This window comes from Cyrtonyx montezumae, unplaced genomic scaffold (assembly GCF_038088225.1).
Source record: "Cyrtonyx montezumae isolate F1298 unplaced genomic scaffold, pur_monq_1.0 scaffold_0, whole genome shotgun sequence".
In the NCBI taxonomy this organism is placed as follows: domain Eukaryota; kingdom Metazoa; phylum Chordata; class Aves; order Galliformes; family Odontophoridae; genus Cyrtonyx; species Cyrtonyx montezumae.
Window position 1 is genome coordinate 55,061,676 of NW_027071824.1, and position 18,511 is coordinate 55,080,186.

Genomic DNA, 18,511 nt, shown 5'->3' on the forward strand with positions numbered 1-18,511 from the left:
AAGTTATCCAGGTTTAGCAGGGCTTTAGATTACATGTTAGAAGGAAAACTTGTCACTGAGAAGCTAATGAGGCACTGCCAATGGCTGCCCAGAGAAACTGTGGATACTCCATCCATGGAAGTATTCATGGCTAGGCTGGACTGGGGCTGTGGGTAGCTTGATCTTGTGGGTGGCAACCCTGCCCATGGAAGAGAGTTGGAAATGGGTGGGCTTTAAGGTCTTTTCCAACCCAAGCCACTCTATGACATTATCACATATTTTAGTATTCTGTGGATATTATCTGCTCTGAGGAGCTTAAAAAAATTCAAAACTACAGAGAACTAAGAGAACTAAAATAAAATTATTATTTTCTCCTTTAACAAAAGTCTTATGCATGTTTACTGAAATTAAGAGAAATACATATATATATATATAATAGCCTGGTATGTTATAGTTTACATATTGTAGTAATGGAGAAGCTAAAAATAATAGCAGCCCACTGTGGGGATGAACTTCAAAACGCTGTGAGGTGCTCTCTGAGGCACTCGTTATGTTGCTTTTTTTTTAACTGTGTCCTACAATTATTTTATTTTACTGAGTCAAAAAGTCCCATGAAAAAAAAGCAACAAGTCTTTATCCAAACCCTCTAAGGAAAATACAAACACTTCCAACTGGCTGGTGGTAAATACCTGATTGTAAACTCAGTACTCAGTCTTACAGTTCTAATGGAAGAACGTTTTTGTATATGTTGTATATAAGAAGGAAAAAAAAAACACTTAAATGTGTTAATGATGACATTTAAATTCCTTTACTCACATAGATTTTTCTTCATCTTAAAAAGGAAGCAACCAAAAAACCTGTATAGTTACTTATTTGAAGCTTTTATTAACTTTCATATACTAATAAAATGGATTTTTGTTCTATCCTTCAATAACGTAAGTACTTGAAATCAGATGGAAAATAAAGCAAAATAAACTCTTATTGTGTGAAGATGTCTCCAGGAGCATTTGAAAGCTATTATGTAAACAACAGAAAGTATTTTGTAATAGAGAAATCAAAGGACCAATAATATGTTTATCACTGCTACTAATTTTATAATTGTAATCATTTCATGTGTAAGCATTTATTATTATGTAAGGTACTGATTTTAAAAAATACAAACGATAATTAAGTTCAAAGCTATGTCTAAAGCTAATTCAGATTAAGTAGTGCTTTTCAGTTGCCCAACTGCATAAATCTTACCTTCCTCCAAGCTGAAAATTCTACTCTTGCAGGAAATGAAAGGAAGTTCCCATTTAATTCTTACTTACAATTACTTAAAAGCTGGACCTTTTATATAATTATTTATGAATCATAAAAGATCTGCAAGCCTTAAAAGCAATTTACAGTGAAAAAGCTTTGCACTGTAGAATCATTATAAGAGCCATGGAAAAAAAGAAATTATTGTATGCTATAATAATATGTTACTTCCCAGACAATTTTTAACCTTCATTTATATCTCTGGGAAAGTATAAAACATAGCAGTTATTTACTTGTTTTAGAACCCAAAGATAAGAATGTTTTGAAATAATTCTGGGACTATAAAACAGACTGTCTAATGCAAGTAAATTAAAATTATATACTTTTATTCTAACAACATCTGCTTTAGAATGAAAAATAATTTACACACACTTGTCTCATTTAATATGATACAGTTCCATAACAATTTTTCAGCACAACAGACAAACTTGAAATCTTTGGAATTCATAAACCAGTCCAAGAATAATTCAATAAATCTTTCCTAATTCAAACTCAATTCTTGAACCAAAAACCTCAAGTCAGTAAAAAGAATATCTCCTTATGAATTATGCATCCTTAAGGGATGGAGATACCTGGATTTTAGCATTCCCCACCCATTTGTCCTGAATATCTCAAATATTTATATTAAATTAACTGTAGATTAGGTAAGAAATGATAAAAAAAAAAAAGAAAGAAAAAAGAATCGTAATTGTGGCAAATAAATTAGGCAGCCTAACCAGAGAAATTCTATTTAAAATTTCTTTTTTTTTTTTTTTTTACCCTTTGCAGTTATAGATACTGTTTTTTACAGAAGTAATTCATTTTCTTTCAATTGTCAAAGAGTACATTTCAGTGATTACTGAACTCATTTTTCACTTTCAAAATACAATTCATTTAGAAGTAAACTTGTCACTGTTTGGAAACTAACGTAAGAATGACAGCATTTGAAATAACATGCATAACTATGAAAAAAAAAAAGATATGTGAGTAAACCATAGGAAAATGGATTGAAAACATAAAAAGCCTAATTCAATCTTTGTTCTCTGTTCATGACTTACATGATATGCTGAGAACATTTCTGATCACGTTATCTTCATTTCATTCAAATTTTTGAGTACATATATATATTAATAAAGCAATTAAATGCAATTAGTTTGAACACAAATTCTATTTGGTACAGTTCATCTTATAAATTTTGCATATTCCTTCCCACACACATATAAAATAAATAAATAAAAAAATCCTGAGTTACAAGTATTATGAACTACCTTTGTAAATATATTTACCACAGCATGGTGCTCCTTCTTTCTGATATTGAGTGTCTGACAGTTCAAATATAATAAATAGAAATAAATTCTAAAAGTACTTAGCAAGTGCATGTAGAAACTATGCAACATTGATAACTACATTTTTACTATGTGATCTCTTTATTTAGTTAGGCACTCAGGTTAAAAAATGTATATTGAGTTGTTTTAATGAAATATGACATATTAAGTATTTAAACTAATCAAAATTAAATGAAATATCAGTTAATTAACTTGCTTTGTACAAAAGAAAATCTTTTTGACATATTAATTCAATATTCTCTATAGGAAAAGAAAGTGAAAACTAAGCTGATGTGTGAAGGACTAAACAAATTGAAGCATCAAATGTAATTGTCTATTTGGAATACTCTAAATTCTTAAGTATCAGTTCTCCAGTAAGAACTGTTGCTTACTAATAAAACATATCAATAACATTCAGTGATGAATATGAGTAACGTAATGCATGTATTTCATATTAATTACTGGATAAAAAAGTGAATAAAAATACATAACATTTAGAAGGAAAAAATTAACTATTGGGAAATTAAGAGACCACTGGAAGTCTAGTCTAGTGTGATGCTAGTGAAAGTCTTCATTTGGAATTATTAAACCGATTTTTTTTTTAATTTTCTGAAAAAGAGCTCTTTTAGTTAAAATTTTTAGTTAAAAAATTGTGAACATTTGAAATATAATACCTATACAATCTAAGACAAAAAAAAAGTTAGAAATTTAAGCATTTTTTTCTGCAAGGGGTACAGCATGGTAATTTAATACTTGGTGGCTCAAGTCCCTAATCTTGCTATGATAGAAGAAGTTAGACTACATCTTTCAAACTGTACTTAGCATACTATCTAAACTATTGTTATTCTTACTAAGTGGCATTTGAAAGGGCAAAAAATAGCTCTCACTGTTGAACATCCTTAAATGTTTCATTTCTAAATACTTTCACAAAAGCTTATGAGGTTCCACCAGTGCTTGTTGAAGAAAAGTTTAGGGATTAATAACTCATTACAAAATGGGTTTTTTTTCTGAACATCTTATGTATCGTATGTAATAAATATTTTCTCACTTCTGAACCAATTATTAGAAAATTATTTGAGAGGATAATATCTAACAACCATCAAATCTAATAACTTGTATGCCTATTCATTGTGCATGTGTGAAATTGTGCATATACAGAGAGAGTCTAGCAAAATCTCTATGTACGTGTATGAGGTACAATATATACATATTTAAAGATAATATAAATGTAATACTCCCACACATTTATATTAGAAGTTAGAAACTAGACATAACCAAAAACAAAATAATGTCTCCTTCTACCTATTTAAAATGACAGTGATGTGCAGAATTTATATTATCTTAAATTCATTGATCAAATGTCTCTCTATTAAGTAATTCACCCAGATAAATGCCAAAAGACAAAACAATATAATTCTCATCACAATTTAAAATGAGTCTAAAAAGCTAAATTCAACTAGCATGAGCAACTATGAAAGGATACAAACAAACGTCTGATCTAAGTAATCGTAATGGTATCTGTTTAAACACACATTGCACTTCTTTGCTGTGTCAGTATACATCACTGTCTTACTGTTTACACTTAATTGCTCCAGTTTCAAGTTTCATATGCTCTTCTTCTGTGTATCTCAATTTATGTGTCTCAGATCCACTATCAGAGGAGATCTGGCTTCTATGGATTAATGAAGACACATATTTTGTCACAGAACAGATACTTGTTCACTGTTCTGTGTACTCTATGTTCTTTATTTTTACTTACAAATATGCCATGGAAGAGCTAAAACAGTTTGGCAGAAATAAAACACTGCCTATCAACAAAATAAAGATGTAGAATAGTCTTGCTTTAACAATAAGAATTTGGAGAAAAATCATTCATGTGGATCTCCTTGCATTACTCTTTTAAACATTCTTCAAGGCACTACAATTCAAGTGGTCCTACTGTATAATGTTTTATAATTTGTACAGATAAAATTGAAATCTAAATAGCAGAAAGCCTCCAAATTAACTTACATGATCAATTAATTCACGAACCATTCCATTCCACTGTCCACTGGCATCCTCCTGGGCTCCATATTTTCCATCTTCCACCAGTCTAATCTCATAGGAAAATCCAAGGATAGTAGACAGCTCCCTGAGGAGGTCAATGCAATAACCTTCAAACCGATCATTTCCATACAAAGGTTTATCAGATTTCTTGAACATTACATATGGCTCTTCCTGTAAAATTTGAAAAGACAGAACAAATATTGAGTGCCTCCTCATATCTTTCTTTTCTACTCTTTATTATCTAAATTATTATACAACAATGGTTACACTCCCTGTAAAAATAATTAAATGAAAAGTAGAATTCTCTTAACTTTTGCCTGTAAGTCTCATTAACAAGTTACATTATGCATTAATACTAAATGCATTGTTTGGATGAACAAGGTAAGCCTCTTATAATGCATTAAAAATGTGATTTAGCAACTGAACAAACAAATTTTTAATTCAAACCCCAAGTCAATCAAATGCTTTAAGAATCAGGATTTATTTGCTCTTGATATGTGCTCTTAATAAGTGTAGAAAACACGCAGAGGGGAAAAAAAATGTTCTATTCCTTCAAATTATATACTTCAAATTTTAAGACTGTGGCAAAAACATGCAAAAAGTTAACTCAAAAAGTGAATTCTATGATATATGTTCTTTGAAAACTGAATATAATCTCTTTAAACATTTTATATATTTATATATAATATATATTATATATAATATATATATAATATAGACTATAAGACTTCTCCACATAAAGTGATGTGAAAATTGGATGGTAAATAACCTAAAATATATCAGATTCTTTATAATTATAGGAAGAAACATTTAGGAAAATGCAAGGCTTTTACATCTCATTACTTAGGATAATCTTCCTCGAATACTAAGCTGAGGGAAAAAGTACAGAAAACAATGGTTGAGTTTACTATGAATCTTCAAATAGTATTTGAAAGACTCAGTATATGACTCAGTCTGTACTCATGGTTTAGAGAGGTTTCTTTTCATACAGCCGTAAATCTCCACATCAGCATTCAGTGGGGTTAAAGTCACTTCATTCCACAGGCATGTGACAGCTTTACTAAGGATCTGTAAGAATTTCTGATGTAAACCTGTATCTTAAAGTGACCCACAATTTAAGCTTTTTTGTCTGCTTTAAACTGGAATGGTGGCAAGATTTTACCCAAAATACAAGGGAGAAAGCAAGGTTTGCTGTTTACTCTCAGAAAAAAAATATGTTCAGATATCTGTTTCGCTGATGTCTTTTTCACTCCTTTAAGGAATAATGGATTCACTGGGGAGTGATTAAAGCATACACAATTGGTTGCAAACTGGAATGGGAAATGTTATTTTCTGCAGATGGGACAATTGGTAATGGCATTAAGTCTTGACAAAAGAAATTCAGGTTAGATATAAGGAGGAACCTTATAACAATCAGCATATTTTTGGAAACCTTATGTTATGCCCTTAGTGGCTCCTGATGTTTTCCTTATGCAGTCTTACACTGCTCAAAATATATATACATTTATATATATATATATATATATATTTTATATATATTTGTCTTCATAGATTTTACTTGCAATATAATACAGTTTCTCACTTAGCTTTCACAGGATTCAGTGTTCATTTATCACTGGGAGCATCATGTGTGATAGCTTGTATTTACCCTGATGTTTTCTCAGGTCCTTTTCTGACAAAATATAATGCATATTTTAAATACTGAATATAGTTTTGTATTATTTAAATTATTATTTAAATTATGCTTTATTTATTCAAGACTGAATTTTATATACAGACAAATATTGCAAAGTTGATTGCTGGGTACTCTCAGGAAAGCTTATATGCACAAAACATATGATCATCATAGCTTCCTGGTAAACTATCACTTCTATCAATATCTTTCATAACAAAAATTATAAGCCATTAGAAATAAAACATTTAAGCTGAGTGATTTGTGAAAAGCAGCAACTGTTTTATACTAATTTAATCTTGTTCTCAATTTAATGTTATCCTTTGCACCTAAAACACGAACCCCTAAAATTTACTGTGTCACATAAAGAAATGAGTTGGTTAGAATCATTTAATTAATGTTTTAAAATGTTCTTTTAAATCTTCTAAGCAATTTCAATATAGATTTATCAATAAATGTAATCTTTCAAGTGGACCTGCCTCCAATAAATAAAAACAAATAAACAAAATTCACCTTCCCCATAACACCATTATTACTGCTTGAAATACTTAAAGCAAAAGCCATTGAATAAGCACTGTAAACTATACACAGTTTCTCCAAGAAAGATTCTTAAATAAATCCTCACGCAGAGACAATTTTTACAGAAAATGTGCCTACTCTGAATTTATTTAGGCTATAAGAAAGGGATTCTATCATGAGTTTCTATCAAGGATGATTGTCCTGAAACAAGAGCAGTCAAAGTGAGAGTAAATAACTGTATTTTAAAAACAACATTTATTGTTATCCAAATTATTCTTACCTCTAGTTTAAATTATTTTTGATGTGTGAAATTGAACATGGAGAATAACATTTGAGAATATCAATACAAAAATAATTCATAGGAAAAAATGTAGAAGAGTGAGTGATTGTTCTCTAATGAGATGGAATAAAATATTAATATTCTGAAATCTCTGTAAATGCACTGGTAACGAGGAAGTCATTATTTTTTTCATAAAGGCAAGGGAAAGGATTTTTTTGTGGGGGGGGGAGGGGAGAGGATAAGCACTCTAGTAACATTCAAAATATATTTGGCAATAACTGAAGAGCACAAAATCATTTCACTATGGCTGCTAAGCAAATGGATTTCCTGGAATTTGAAATTGAAAAATATATATATATGTACTTGGACTATTAAGCAGCAGAGCTTCATATATATAATAGTGTTTTTCCACTTGCAAAAGGTGCACTCAAGTACTTCTCTGCACAGACTTCTTTTTCATCATCATCACAAAGACAGAACAATATTATTATTTTATGTAAATAAAATAAGGTACCTAAATTTGTGAAAAAAATAAAGGAAAAACAGTAAAAGTGGCATATGCAACTCAGATCAAGTTTATACATATAGATAAAAAGTACATTAAAAAGAAAAAGATAACATAGGTTGTAATGAGAGTGATGAAAGAATTATGGTCAAATAAAGTCTTGCTATAATTATCATTAGTTGAAATTGAGTGGCTATATAAACTAGAATCTTGTAACAAGATTTAATTCATAGATTTGTATAAACATTAAGGAAAAAAAAAAACTATCTAAATTATATATACTCAAAGGTTCACATACATACTTTTTTCACAGACTATCTCCTTTATAGTATTTACTGCAAATATTTATTTTCTATGAAATTGAAAGGGTGTTATTTCATTGCCAACAAGGAGAGTTGCATAATAAGCAACAGTATTCTTATCTGTTCGTGGTCAGAACTATGCAGGACATTGTTCCAGCTTTCAGTATATACCTCTACCATCAATTATCAGGTTGAATAAAAAAATCCAACAGTTATTTTAACTGGCTATCTCATTTTGATAGTTTTTCCTCTGAAAGGCAGGGCTTCAAAAAACTAGTTCATTTAAAAATAAGACAGTTTAGAAAAATAACAAAAGGAAACAACTAGAAACTTTGATTCTTCACAAAAGATAGCTTGTCAAAATCTCTAGCATTCAGATAACACTCTCTGGAGTTTATTAGACATTTGCAATATATTGCAAATGTATTACATACAGTGCTAAGTATTCACATAGAACTTAAAAGAAACAGTCCTATGAACTGAAATACTCAGTTTTGATAAATTCCATATACGTGAGCTTCAGTTACCTGGAGAATGGACCTTATTGTGGACAGGTGGCTGTACACATTCAGTCAGTGTAATACAGATGAACAATTTGGAAAAAAATCAGCCCTAGTTGCATAGAATTTTTTAACTGTCTTCTTCAAGCTTATACTGGATGTATTTGTGACAATCACTACAGAGCAAAAATGCATACTATGTGTTAATAGAATAATTTGTTTAGGAACCATTCATTTATGATATGATAATGGTATCTTAAAAGGGTGATTAAAAAAAAAAAAACCCAACAACTAGGAAATTAGCCAAGTTCTCCCTGTAAAGGGGTCACTCAAATTGAGTATATTTTATATACTGAGGCTACCCATGTCTGTTAACAGATTAATATAAATGCAATATCCTGTAGAAGTCTTACAGATTGCAGAGGATGGTGGTACAGAGTTCTATTCTGAGATAATTCTAGTCCAATGAAAGAACACAAGTAAAAGTAAATTCTGCTGAATCAAGAAGTGATATAATAAAAAGTGTTCTTGTTTCATGAAAAGCTGTTTATGCCTAGCTGAAAAAACATCTAGATGATGTGGCCTTTACCTCAACACAGAGGATCAATTATCTGTGAAAGAATCTGATTAGAACCTAGTCCAATGGACAAGAAAAAAATGAACGTGTTCAAAAACACAATAAAAAGGAAATTAATCAAGTCTACAAAGGATACAAGGTAGAAAAAGAGAATTATTAAAATATTAGTAAATAGAAATTCCAAGCTAAGACCTGTGAAAGATAAAAAATTAGAAAAAATTGAATCAAGTTCATAGACCTAGCAAGAAGCTATGCTTTCCCAGAATATTACATCGTGTTTCAATCATTAAGAAAAGACCATGTTAGCCAAAATACTATTATTTATTATTCATACGTTATATGCATGCAATTCTGATAGTAATACTTCCTATCCATGTCCATGGAACCTACAAAAGATACTAAGATTACAATACCACTATCAGATAGAAAAAAAAAAATCGCAGCTATAGAACATAGTAGTTGCTATCATTAGCAAAGAAGTGTCTGCATGCTGCACTCGTAAAAATCTTCACCTGCAGAGGTGACCCACTGTTTCACAGCATGTATGATTGCATTATTACTAGGAAAATGTCGCCCACGCAGTCCATCATTCAACAGTCTGAACAGCTGGAATTCAAATGGTGCCAAATTCAGACTGTACATGGGATGTGGTGGAACAGTCCAGCCAAGACTGGCAATATGCTTCAGTCTCCCAACTTGTATGAGCCTGGCTTATCTTGTTGTAAGAGGAATGTTGTCTTATTCTCTGGCCTGACTCCAGAAGTTTGAGTGTTTAGCTTAGTCAGCATCACAGTGTAGTAGTCAGAGTTTATAGTTTATTCAGGTTCCAGAAAATCCAGAAGAACCACCTATTTCATAGTCCAAAAGACAGTGAATATTACTTTATCTACTGAGGGCTGCATCTTGAATTTTTTTTCAATAGGAAAGACATATGACACCACTCCATGGACTGACATATTGACTTTGGCTTGCAGAGATGCTATCACATCTCATTCCCAGTAATTATGTGATCCAGGCAACTGTCAACTTCAGGACTGTATTGGTTCAATAGCATGTGTTCTTTCAGTTCCTGTATGAGCATTTGTGGAAACCACATGGCGCAAACATTGCTACCATTGTTTCCAATGTTGAAGCCAATATTAAGCTCCGTACACAATTCCCTGGACATAGTCCTCCAACTTGCATAGACGAGCTGATGGAGATGCTCTTCATTTTATGATGTGACTGTTGATCAAGGACATCTGGAACACGATTTTTCCACTGTTGAAACATAATACCCACCAACTCACTGTGCTAATTTTTTTCACATGGAGGAATTAAATCATGCACCTTTGCTTCATAGAAACACTAGGTTGGAAAGGACCTACAAGATCATCTACCCAACCATCCAGACACATATTTCATATGCATTTCAGATGCAATTTTGTCAGATTGCCCTTCTACAGCCATCTGTTGCACATAATGTAACAGAATATTGGTGGGAAGGTTCAACCTTAGTTAATACCCTAACATCCACTTCAGATGTCATGGGCCAAAACAATCAAATTAGAGGCATTAGTTTTAGATCTGCCCTCATATTAATTGAATGACTCTCTGTTGGTGTTGTAAAGGATGAATTAGAGGATGGAACATCATCAACAAATATACATCACAAGTGGTACTACACATCTAAGAGAAAGGAAAAACAGACTTTTACATTCAGAATGGACACCAATCTGAGTGAAATAAATAATGGGCTGACACAATCCATACTGAAATGCTTCAAAACAATTCTAAAATAGAATGTATCCTAATGCAAAAGTACTTGTGATACTGTTCATATCAGACTGAACTTAGATAAGTAATTAATTACAGAATCAAGGATTGTTACTAATTTATATCTAGTAGTCATAATTTCACATACAATCTAAAAGAAGTCCAAATCACCCTTTGAAGTAAATGTTAGTAAAACAGACAATTGGACATCAAACAGAAATTATTCTTGTGTCTTTTTTATTTACTGAGTTGATGGTTGACTACAAAACCTAAGCTTTTAAATTTATTTCTATAAAATCTTGCAGTAGTTGTGGTTTGAAGAGTTAATCATGCAACACCTTTCCCTTTCCTTGTCTGGGGGGGGAATAAAGAGGAAAAAAACTGCTTGAGATAGGATAAAGTAATGTATTAAAAGGAATGTGAGATAATAGAGAATAATTAAGAGTAATAAATCAAAATAAACAAAACAAAAATAAAAATGGAGGAGAGAAAGAAGGTCCATCCAAATCTTTATCAATAGGCCTTCCACCACTTGCCCTCTGGAAAAGAGCACAGAACTCTTCCCCTGTCACCTGGAATCAGAAATCATGAGGAGCCAGGCTCCTAGGAAATGCAGTACATCCCAGTGTATCTTTCCTCTGGGAACAACAAACAGCTCCACAGTGCAGTGTGTCTCTGCATCCAACAGCCTATTGCATGATGTTATGCAACGGAACACTGAAAAAACAGGGCAGCAGTGAAATTTATACACAATTAAATCCATTAAAACCTGACTGGACAAAAGTTAACTCTAATCAAGTAATCCGTACAAACCTTTCTGGGTATCACCATATACATATATAATCAGTATATTCTGATACAATCTGATTCTTTTCAGTGCAAGTTTTTTGTTTGTTTGTTTGTTTGTTTGTGATAAATATTGGGTGAACAGTAAGTAGCAAGAACAAGATGTCACACAGACACTAAGACTGGCAAGATTGAAAGATAGACATAAGAATACAGTGTGTATTTTAATATTTTTTCCTTTAAACTTTGAGAAATTATAAAAATCATAGCTTTAACAAAAAATACCTCAAGAATACCTTTTGTGAGTACTTACTCAATGTTATCTCATTGTGAACACATACTTAATTATATATATAGGAGAATCTTAAGTCATATATATATATATATATATATATATATGACAATCTTAAGAGGAAAGTAGTCATTTAGTAAATCACAAGAATTAAATAACTTCAAGGAAAACACAAAAACTCTCCATCCTTCAAGCAAAGAAGGTACTAAATTTGGGAATGCAGCTATAGGCAATAAATATTCTTCTAAGAACATTTACTTGAAAGAACACTAACAACAAATATTGCAAATAAAGATGTGATCACAAGGCAAAGAAAAATAGCACAAAGATTAGATATTTTATCTGTGTAGAGATAATAAATCCTTGAAAAATATTTATTTATTGAATGAGGAATAAAAGAGAAGCTACAAAATTTGGTTAAGAATGATATGACTCCCAGATAACTGCTGTTTTCACACTAGCTTTATGTTGACATGTACTGTTGATGCATGAACAAGTTGTGAAGTCTTCCATCTTAGTGAACTTCAAAAGCTACCTGAACTTGTTCCTGGGCAACCTGCCCTGGGTAGCTCTGCTTAAACATGTAGTAAGACCAGGTGACTTCTAGAGGTCCTTTTCAACCTCAAACATTCTGTAGTACTGTGATATTTTGCTGCACCAAGAGGTGTACTCCTCTTGGCTGAGTGGTCAAATTTAGCCATAGTGATAATTTTCAGTGGCAGAAAAGTGGGGATAATCAGCACAGGTCAGACAATTGTAATATACCATGATCTGAGGGGTTACATTCTTCTGGATTAAAAAAAAAAAAAGAAATGAAAAAGTTAAAAATCAAGGTGGGCAGAGGTTACATAGATTGTTCATTTATATAAACTGTCTTCTGATGTCCAATACCAATTAAGATTAAAATTGGACACATTTGAGAAAGAAATTATGAAAAGTCAATTTTCAAATGTATCAAAGGCCAGAGTACATGACCACAATGTTCCCATGCCACTTCCACAAATAAAAATAATTGGTTTTCTCGTAATTACTTTCTATATTGTATGATTTCTGATATTCAGCATGTATACTGTCTTTGAAGAGCTTTTATTTTTTCCCATAATATCTATCAACATAACGGTTTAATATCTAAAGAGTCTCAACATTTCAAATTACTCTAATTTTCAGGATAATTATCAAATTTATGATTTTTCCTTAACACTTTCAAAACAAAGATTTTTTTTAAAGAATACAGAGGTTTGTTTTTTTTATAACATCAATACTGAAAAACAGAACAAAGCAAAAAGTGTTGGTGAAAAGAGAAAAAAATAAATAAATTAAAATCTGCCACTACTAAAACAGAGAATTTTAATCATTAGATTTTGTTCACTAGGGATACTAGAGTTAAAAGGCTGTCATATCTAATTAACATTTAGTTAGGAATATAGAAGTAAGGAATACACAATAGGCTTTCGTAGCTGGCAGTCAAAATCCAACTGGGAGAGGTGAAGCAATCCACTAGTTAGAGGCAATCAAAACAGTGTAATATATGACTAAGACATCTCACTAGTCATTTGTGCCATCATGCCCTTAATGAAGAAAAAATCTACAAGAAACAGCAAATTAACCTTCCTCCATAATGCTTTCTATAATAGAAATTCATTATGAATACCCTTACTTAATATCTTTAAGGATACTTCCTGTAAGTTCTCTAGTGAGACCTTGTGATTCATGAAACATGTAATCATAAACTACTGCCTGAAGAATTGAAGCCATAGTTGTTCGTTGATGCAGTTTCACTCCTTTTGCCAGGCAGACAAATAGAAATAGTTTTCTTTATTTGCCACAATTTCACTTTGGCAGAAATTTAATTCAGCTACAACCCAGAAACTTTTACTAAGCTTCTATTCCAGCAAAGAAAAACACATATGAGTGGATTCCCAATTCAGGCAAAATTATTTCACTCCATAAACCACAGAATGTTAAATCATTAAACTGTTGCAACACTGCAGAATGTACTGATATCTTTTTCTCAGCTGAAGTGACTCATATTATTTCTGTGATACACTAAGAAAATCAGAAATTCTGTATTATTGTAATTGAAAGCAAAAATGTTTTTCTCATAATGCATAATGTCTTACAATTTCCTTACGATTTCAAATTACTATGGATTAAAAAAAAAAGAAAAAGGAAAAGAAAAGAGAACCAAACCAGCAAATAGAATAAGGCTATTGCATGGAAACATTAATGTGAAAACCAGCACAGAAAAATCACGTGTGCAGCTTAAAAAGCAGAACTGCCATTCCTTCTCTCCATAATAATAGGAGAGAAGAAGGTGATCAAGAATAAAACAGGCTTCTAAGAATTGCAGTTTTGTACACTGATCCTCTGCTTTGCTACAAAATGGAAATTCAGAAATGTACTGAAGTGGAAATATATTTATTAAACACAAAGAGTTAAAAGAGTAAACTAGTATGCTTGCTTTTTGCACAAGAACAATTTTTGTTTCATTTCATTTTTTCTAAGTACCACTCTTAAAGTGTCTTCACAGCTGAAAGTGAGCTATTCATAATGCCTATTTGAACTATTGTATTTCTTATTGTTTACTTTGATGTATATAAACTTGACATACATTTAAACCACTACTAAACAAAATTATCCTCTAGTAGAAAGGAAATCCTTTATTAAAGAAAGCAGATGCCATCATAAATCTTAGGAGCTTTACTTTTTCAAAATCCATGCTTATTGACAGTGCTGCTATTTACATTATCTTACCCTATTTTTGAAATCTCTATTTCAAATAAAATCATAGAAGTTTAAGTATTACTATGCAAAATTAACCTGATACATACTCTGGATGGACTTAAACCTCATCAACAGGCTGATGTTAAAATATAATTCAAAAAATATTGAATAAAAAAATTAATTAAAACATCCTAAGTTATTGAATGTGTTTCTTATAGGACTGGTCTTTATCACTGTATTGTTATCTCGAGTATGAAAATAAAAATAAAAAAATAAAAATAAAAATAAAACCCTGCAACCCCAATACACCTGCAGCCTCACTGCTACCAAAATTTTGCCATGTAGGCCAAATATAGAAATTAATTATTTTTGGATATCTGCAAACTTTTAATGGTGGCAGCAGACTCACACAGCAGATGTACTTCTGGTAAGTTTTCCATTTCTTGCAATTAAAATTACTGTTTCAAAACTACAGTTTGGAAATTTCAAAACATTTTTTTACATAATACATGTGATTGCAGGAAATTCAAAAACAATTCATTCACCACCATTTTACCTCCTTCACATATTTCTAATCTCTATCGAGTGGATTTGTCATGAATGGCAATGAAAAAGAAGTTAGTTGAAGGGTTTCTTCTGATCTACAATAATATGATACCTCGAGTAAATTTGATTAAAAATTTCAGTGTAAAAATTAAGTAATAATTTTGATGAGAATAAAACAGAAATGCTTCTTATTTTCTGGAGAAGTGGTATGATGATGTTAAGTAGTATATGAAAGCAATAAATCTGGATGACCATAATATGTTGTTTAAAATAAACACCTTTCGTCTTCTGATAGGGCACTGAACTAAATTACTTTATCAATGATCCAAAATTTACTAAATTATAAGGAAACTGAAATTACTTATCAAGTAACACAACCTTAAAATTTGGACAATTTACTTACTATTTTGGTGGGAGTGCATATCCATTACCAACTTACCAACTGGAGTTCCTTTGTGACAGAGTAACTACTAAGCATCTGCAACACTAGACAGACTGCTAAAATAGTCACTAGTGCAAAATATTCTATCCGCTTTCCCATACAACTATACTTTTAGAAATATAAACATAGTTGCTTACCAAGATGGTGGTAACAATTAAAGAGCGATTGGACAGGGAATCTGTGATGTTTGCCGGTTTTCCTTTCTGATTCTCTGTCATGTTAAGGCCACTCAGTGGATCCCAAGTTCCAACCTATAAAAACAGTATATTACTGTGTAAACTGAGTAATGTTTCATCACCTAGGAAAGCTAAAGAAAAAAAAAACAAAATTCTAGAAAAGAAAAAATGGTTGCTTGTATATCTTATTTATTCTTATTCCATTATCTCATGTCATTGCATTTCAAAAATATGATTCATGATAATTTAGACTGCATTTCTTGAAGTGTGACATTAAGGGGAAAAATGATGCACAGAATATCTACAGCCAATTTGAATATTTAATTTTCCACTTAATGTTCATACTTCAAGATAAACCACATCTGAAGATAACTCAATAGTTTGGTGGAAATTGCACAGAGCAGAGATCATCCTCTCTACAGAATGATTTATCCTTTGCTCTCATCAAAGAGAACACAGGGGCAAAAAAGATATTTTGGCAGAAATGTCACATGGAAGGATGAAAGGAGATTAGGCACTGTAACTTTACTGTTTTCCAGATAAATGTTCAGTACATAGATCTTCAGACATTTTCTACATTAAATTTCTTATTCCAGTAAAGTCAATAGGATTTTTATCTAAGTTAAGACACAGGGTTATGATTTAAGGTACAGATCAAGGACAGTTTCACATACTAGGCAGTACTTGTTTAGAACAATTTCATTCTGTGATCTGAAATGTTTATAGAAAAAACAAAATGTGCAGCCCTAAATTTTGGCCACATTTAAGAAATAGTAAAAGGACTGAAAACTTTTTATTGCAATATATATTGTTTTAATTATAACAATCATAATTGCCCCTTTTCTTTGGAGAAAGAACGAACTATGAAAAAAGACTAATAGGGAATGGGAAAGACCAGAGCTTGAGCCCATTCCTGTTGCTTTTTCATACAACAGAAGCTAGAATAATCTCCTCTCTAACATAAAGTTTCAAAAATATAAGCAGCACAAGAATTTCCAAGGGAATGTCATCACCTTATTTGTTCATTTTCAAATCTTAAATTCATGAAATCATATACTTTATTCTGTGGTTCATAATTCAATTTTATCTGGGCAAAAGCAAACACATGATTAATTAAAATAATTCCTCCCTAACTTTTAAACACAGGTACAGCCACAAGCAAATAATTGTTAACTTTTAGCATTTGAGTTTTATCTAACTACACCCATGTAGACTAATAATAAAAGCAATCAACAGCACAGTTTTAAAGAGAAGCTTGTGTCTTGTTAAATTATTGCATTATTTTTCTAAATGAGGTTAAATGTACTCTGCATAAGTGTTTCTATTTGTAAATCAAAAATCTAAGGAATGCAACAAAAGTAGGATTTTCTGCAGAATACATACTTCTTATATTCTTAATGAACTCAACAACTATGCCAGAGACTCTGGAATACTACAGATATTTAAAGCTGCCAAATCACACTGACATCGCAAACAGCACATAAACAGTGCAGTGTTTTTTTGTGGGTTTTTTTTTTTTTTCCTATTTGCTTAAACACAGTGTTTGAATTGTAAAGTATCTTTCTGAACTGAACAGAATAGATAATGTGTTTTCACTGGAAAACTAAGAGTACCTTAGATGCCAAAAATGTTGAAAAAGCAAATCAGTGTACTCTGCTACATGTAATTTCAATTCAAAAAACTTGCAGTTTACTTCTACTTCCTTACTCCTATTTCCAACATTATTTCAAGTTCTCCGAAAATGTGAAACAAACTGTTAAACTAATATATACAGTTTAGAAAGGACATTCACATAGTAATACAGTCACAGGGATTACTTTATTTTCCCTTTTATTTTTCAACATGGCAGGGCAAGAAAAATATTTTGAATGTCAACAAAAAGTTGATAAAGTGAGAAGCCCAAACTCCCAGACTCTTTTGGAGTGAGTTTGTCAACTTGAAGCTGCTAGCACATGTTATTCACAACATGAACATGGGAACTTTCTCCCTATTGATGTTTTATAAAGAACTTGGACAGAATTTTCCAGAATTGTGTTGCTAGCTCTATTCTTTATTTTATTTTGTTTTGTTGTGTGTCTGTTTGTTTTATCTTGATATTCATTTTTAATATTGCAGTTTTCACAAAAAAAAAAAAAATCAGGAAATTTGCAATCTATCAGTACAGTTGCATCATCTGACTTAAGACAATGGTGGCAAGATAACATAACTTCATTCTCTAACTGCATGGAACAAGTCCTAAATCTGTAACCCCAGTGAAAAATAGATGTTTGTATACTATGATACTACATCTTATTAATAGTAAATCAACAGCAAATAGCCTTTCATTTTCTTTCATTTCTTCCATTTTCTTCTAACTAAGCTTCAGCTTTAACACTATTCTCTCACAACATTCTGAAGCATAGCATCATCATGATAATGTAGAAGCAGATATTGAAAGACAATTAAGACAGTCATTACCATAAGCAAATAATGAGGAAGAAGTAAAAAATAATACCTAAAATTTGAATGCAGTGTCTCATATATATATATGCAATTATGTATAAGCAAATTACTTATTTCTAATTACCTGTTTCTGCAAAGGCACTACACCTTTATACTGCAGTAAGCAGATTGGGAATATTATAGAGGAATACTGCACTACATTTGACACTTTAAATTCTTCCATACTCTCTGTAGCTGCTCAACGAAGATACAGAATATTAGACTGGATGAATTCAGAGATTTTTTTTCTCATGCACCACAGGGAAAGAATGTGATGTACTCTTTGGAGTGTATCTTTCGAAGTGGTCAGTAAATCATACACCACT

The 18,511-nt window shown here is 31.4% G+C and overlaps 1 protein-coding gene across 1 annotated transcript in view; it reads right to left on the reverse strand.

The window, feature by feature from the left end:
* The window catches only part of GRIK2 (glutamate ionotropic receptor kainate type subunit 2), a 364,539-nt gene that overhangs the window by 145,022 nt on the left and 201,006 nt on the right, over positions 1–18,511 (reverse strand). The window contains exons 9-10 of the mRNA XM_065735652.1: positions 15,666–15,779; positions 4,593–4,799 (exon numbers count right to left, since the gene is read on the reverse strand). Of these exons, the coding sequence (XP_065591724.1) occupies positions 4,593–4,799; positions 15,666–15,779 (321 nt within the window). The remainder of the gene's footprint in view (positions 1–4,592; positions 4,800–15,665; positions 15,780–18,511) is intronic.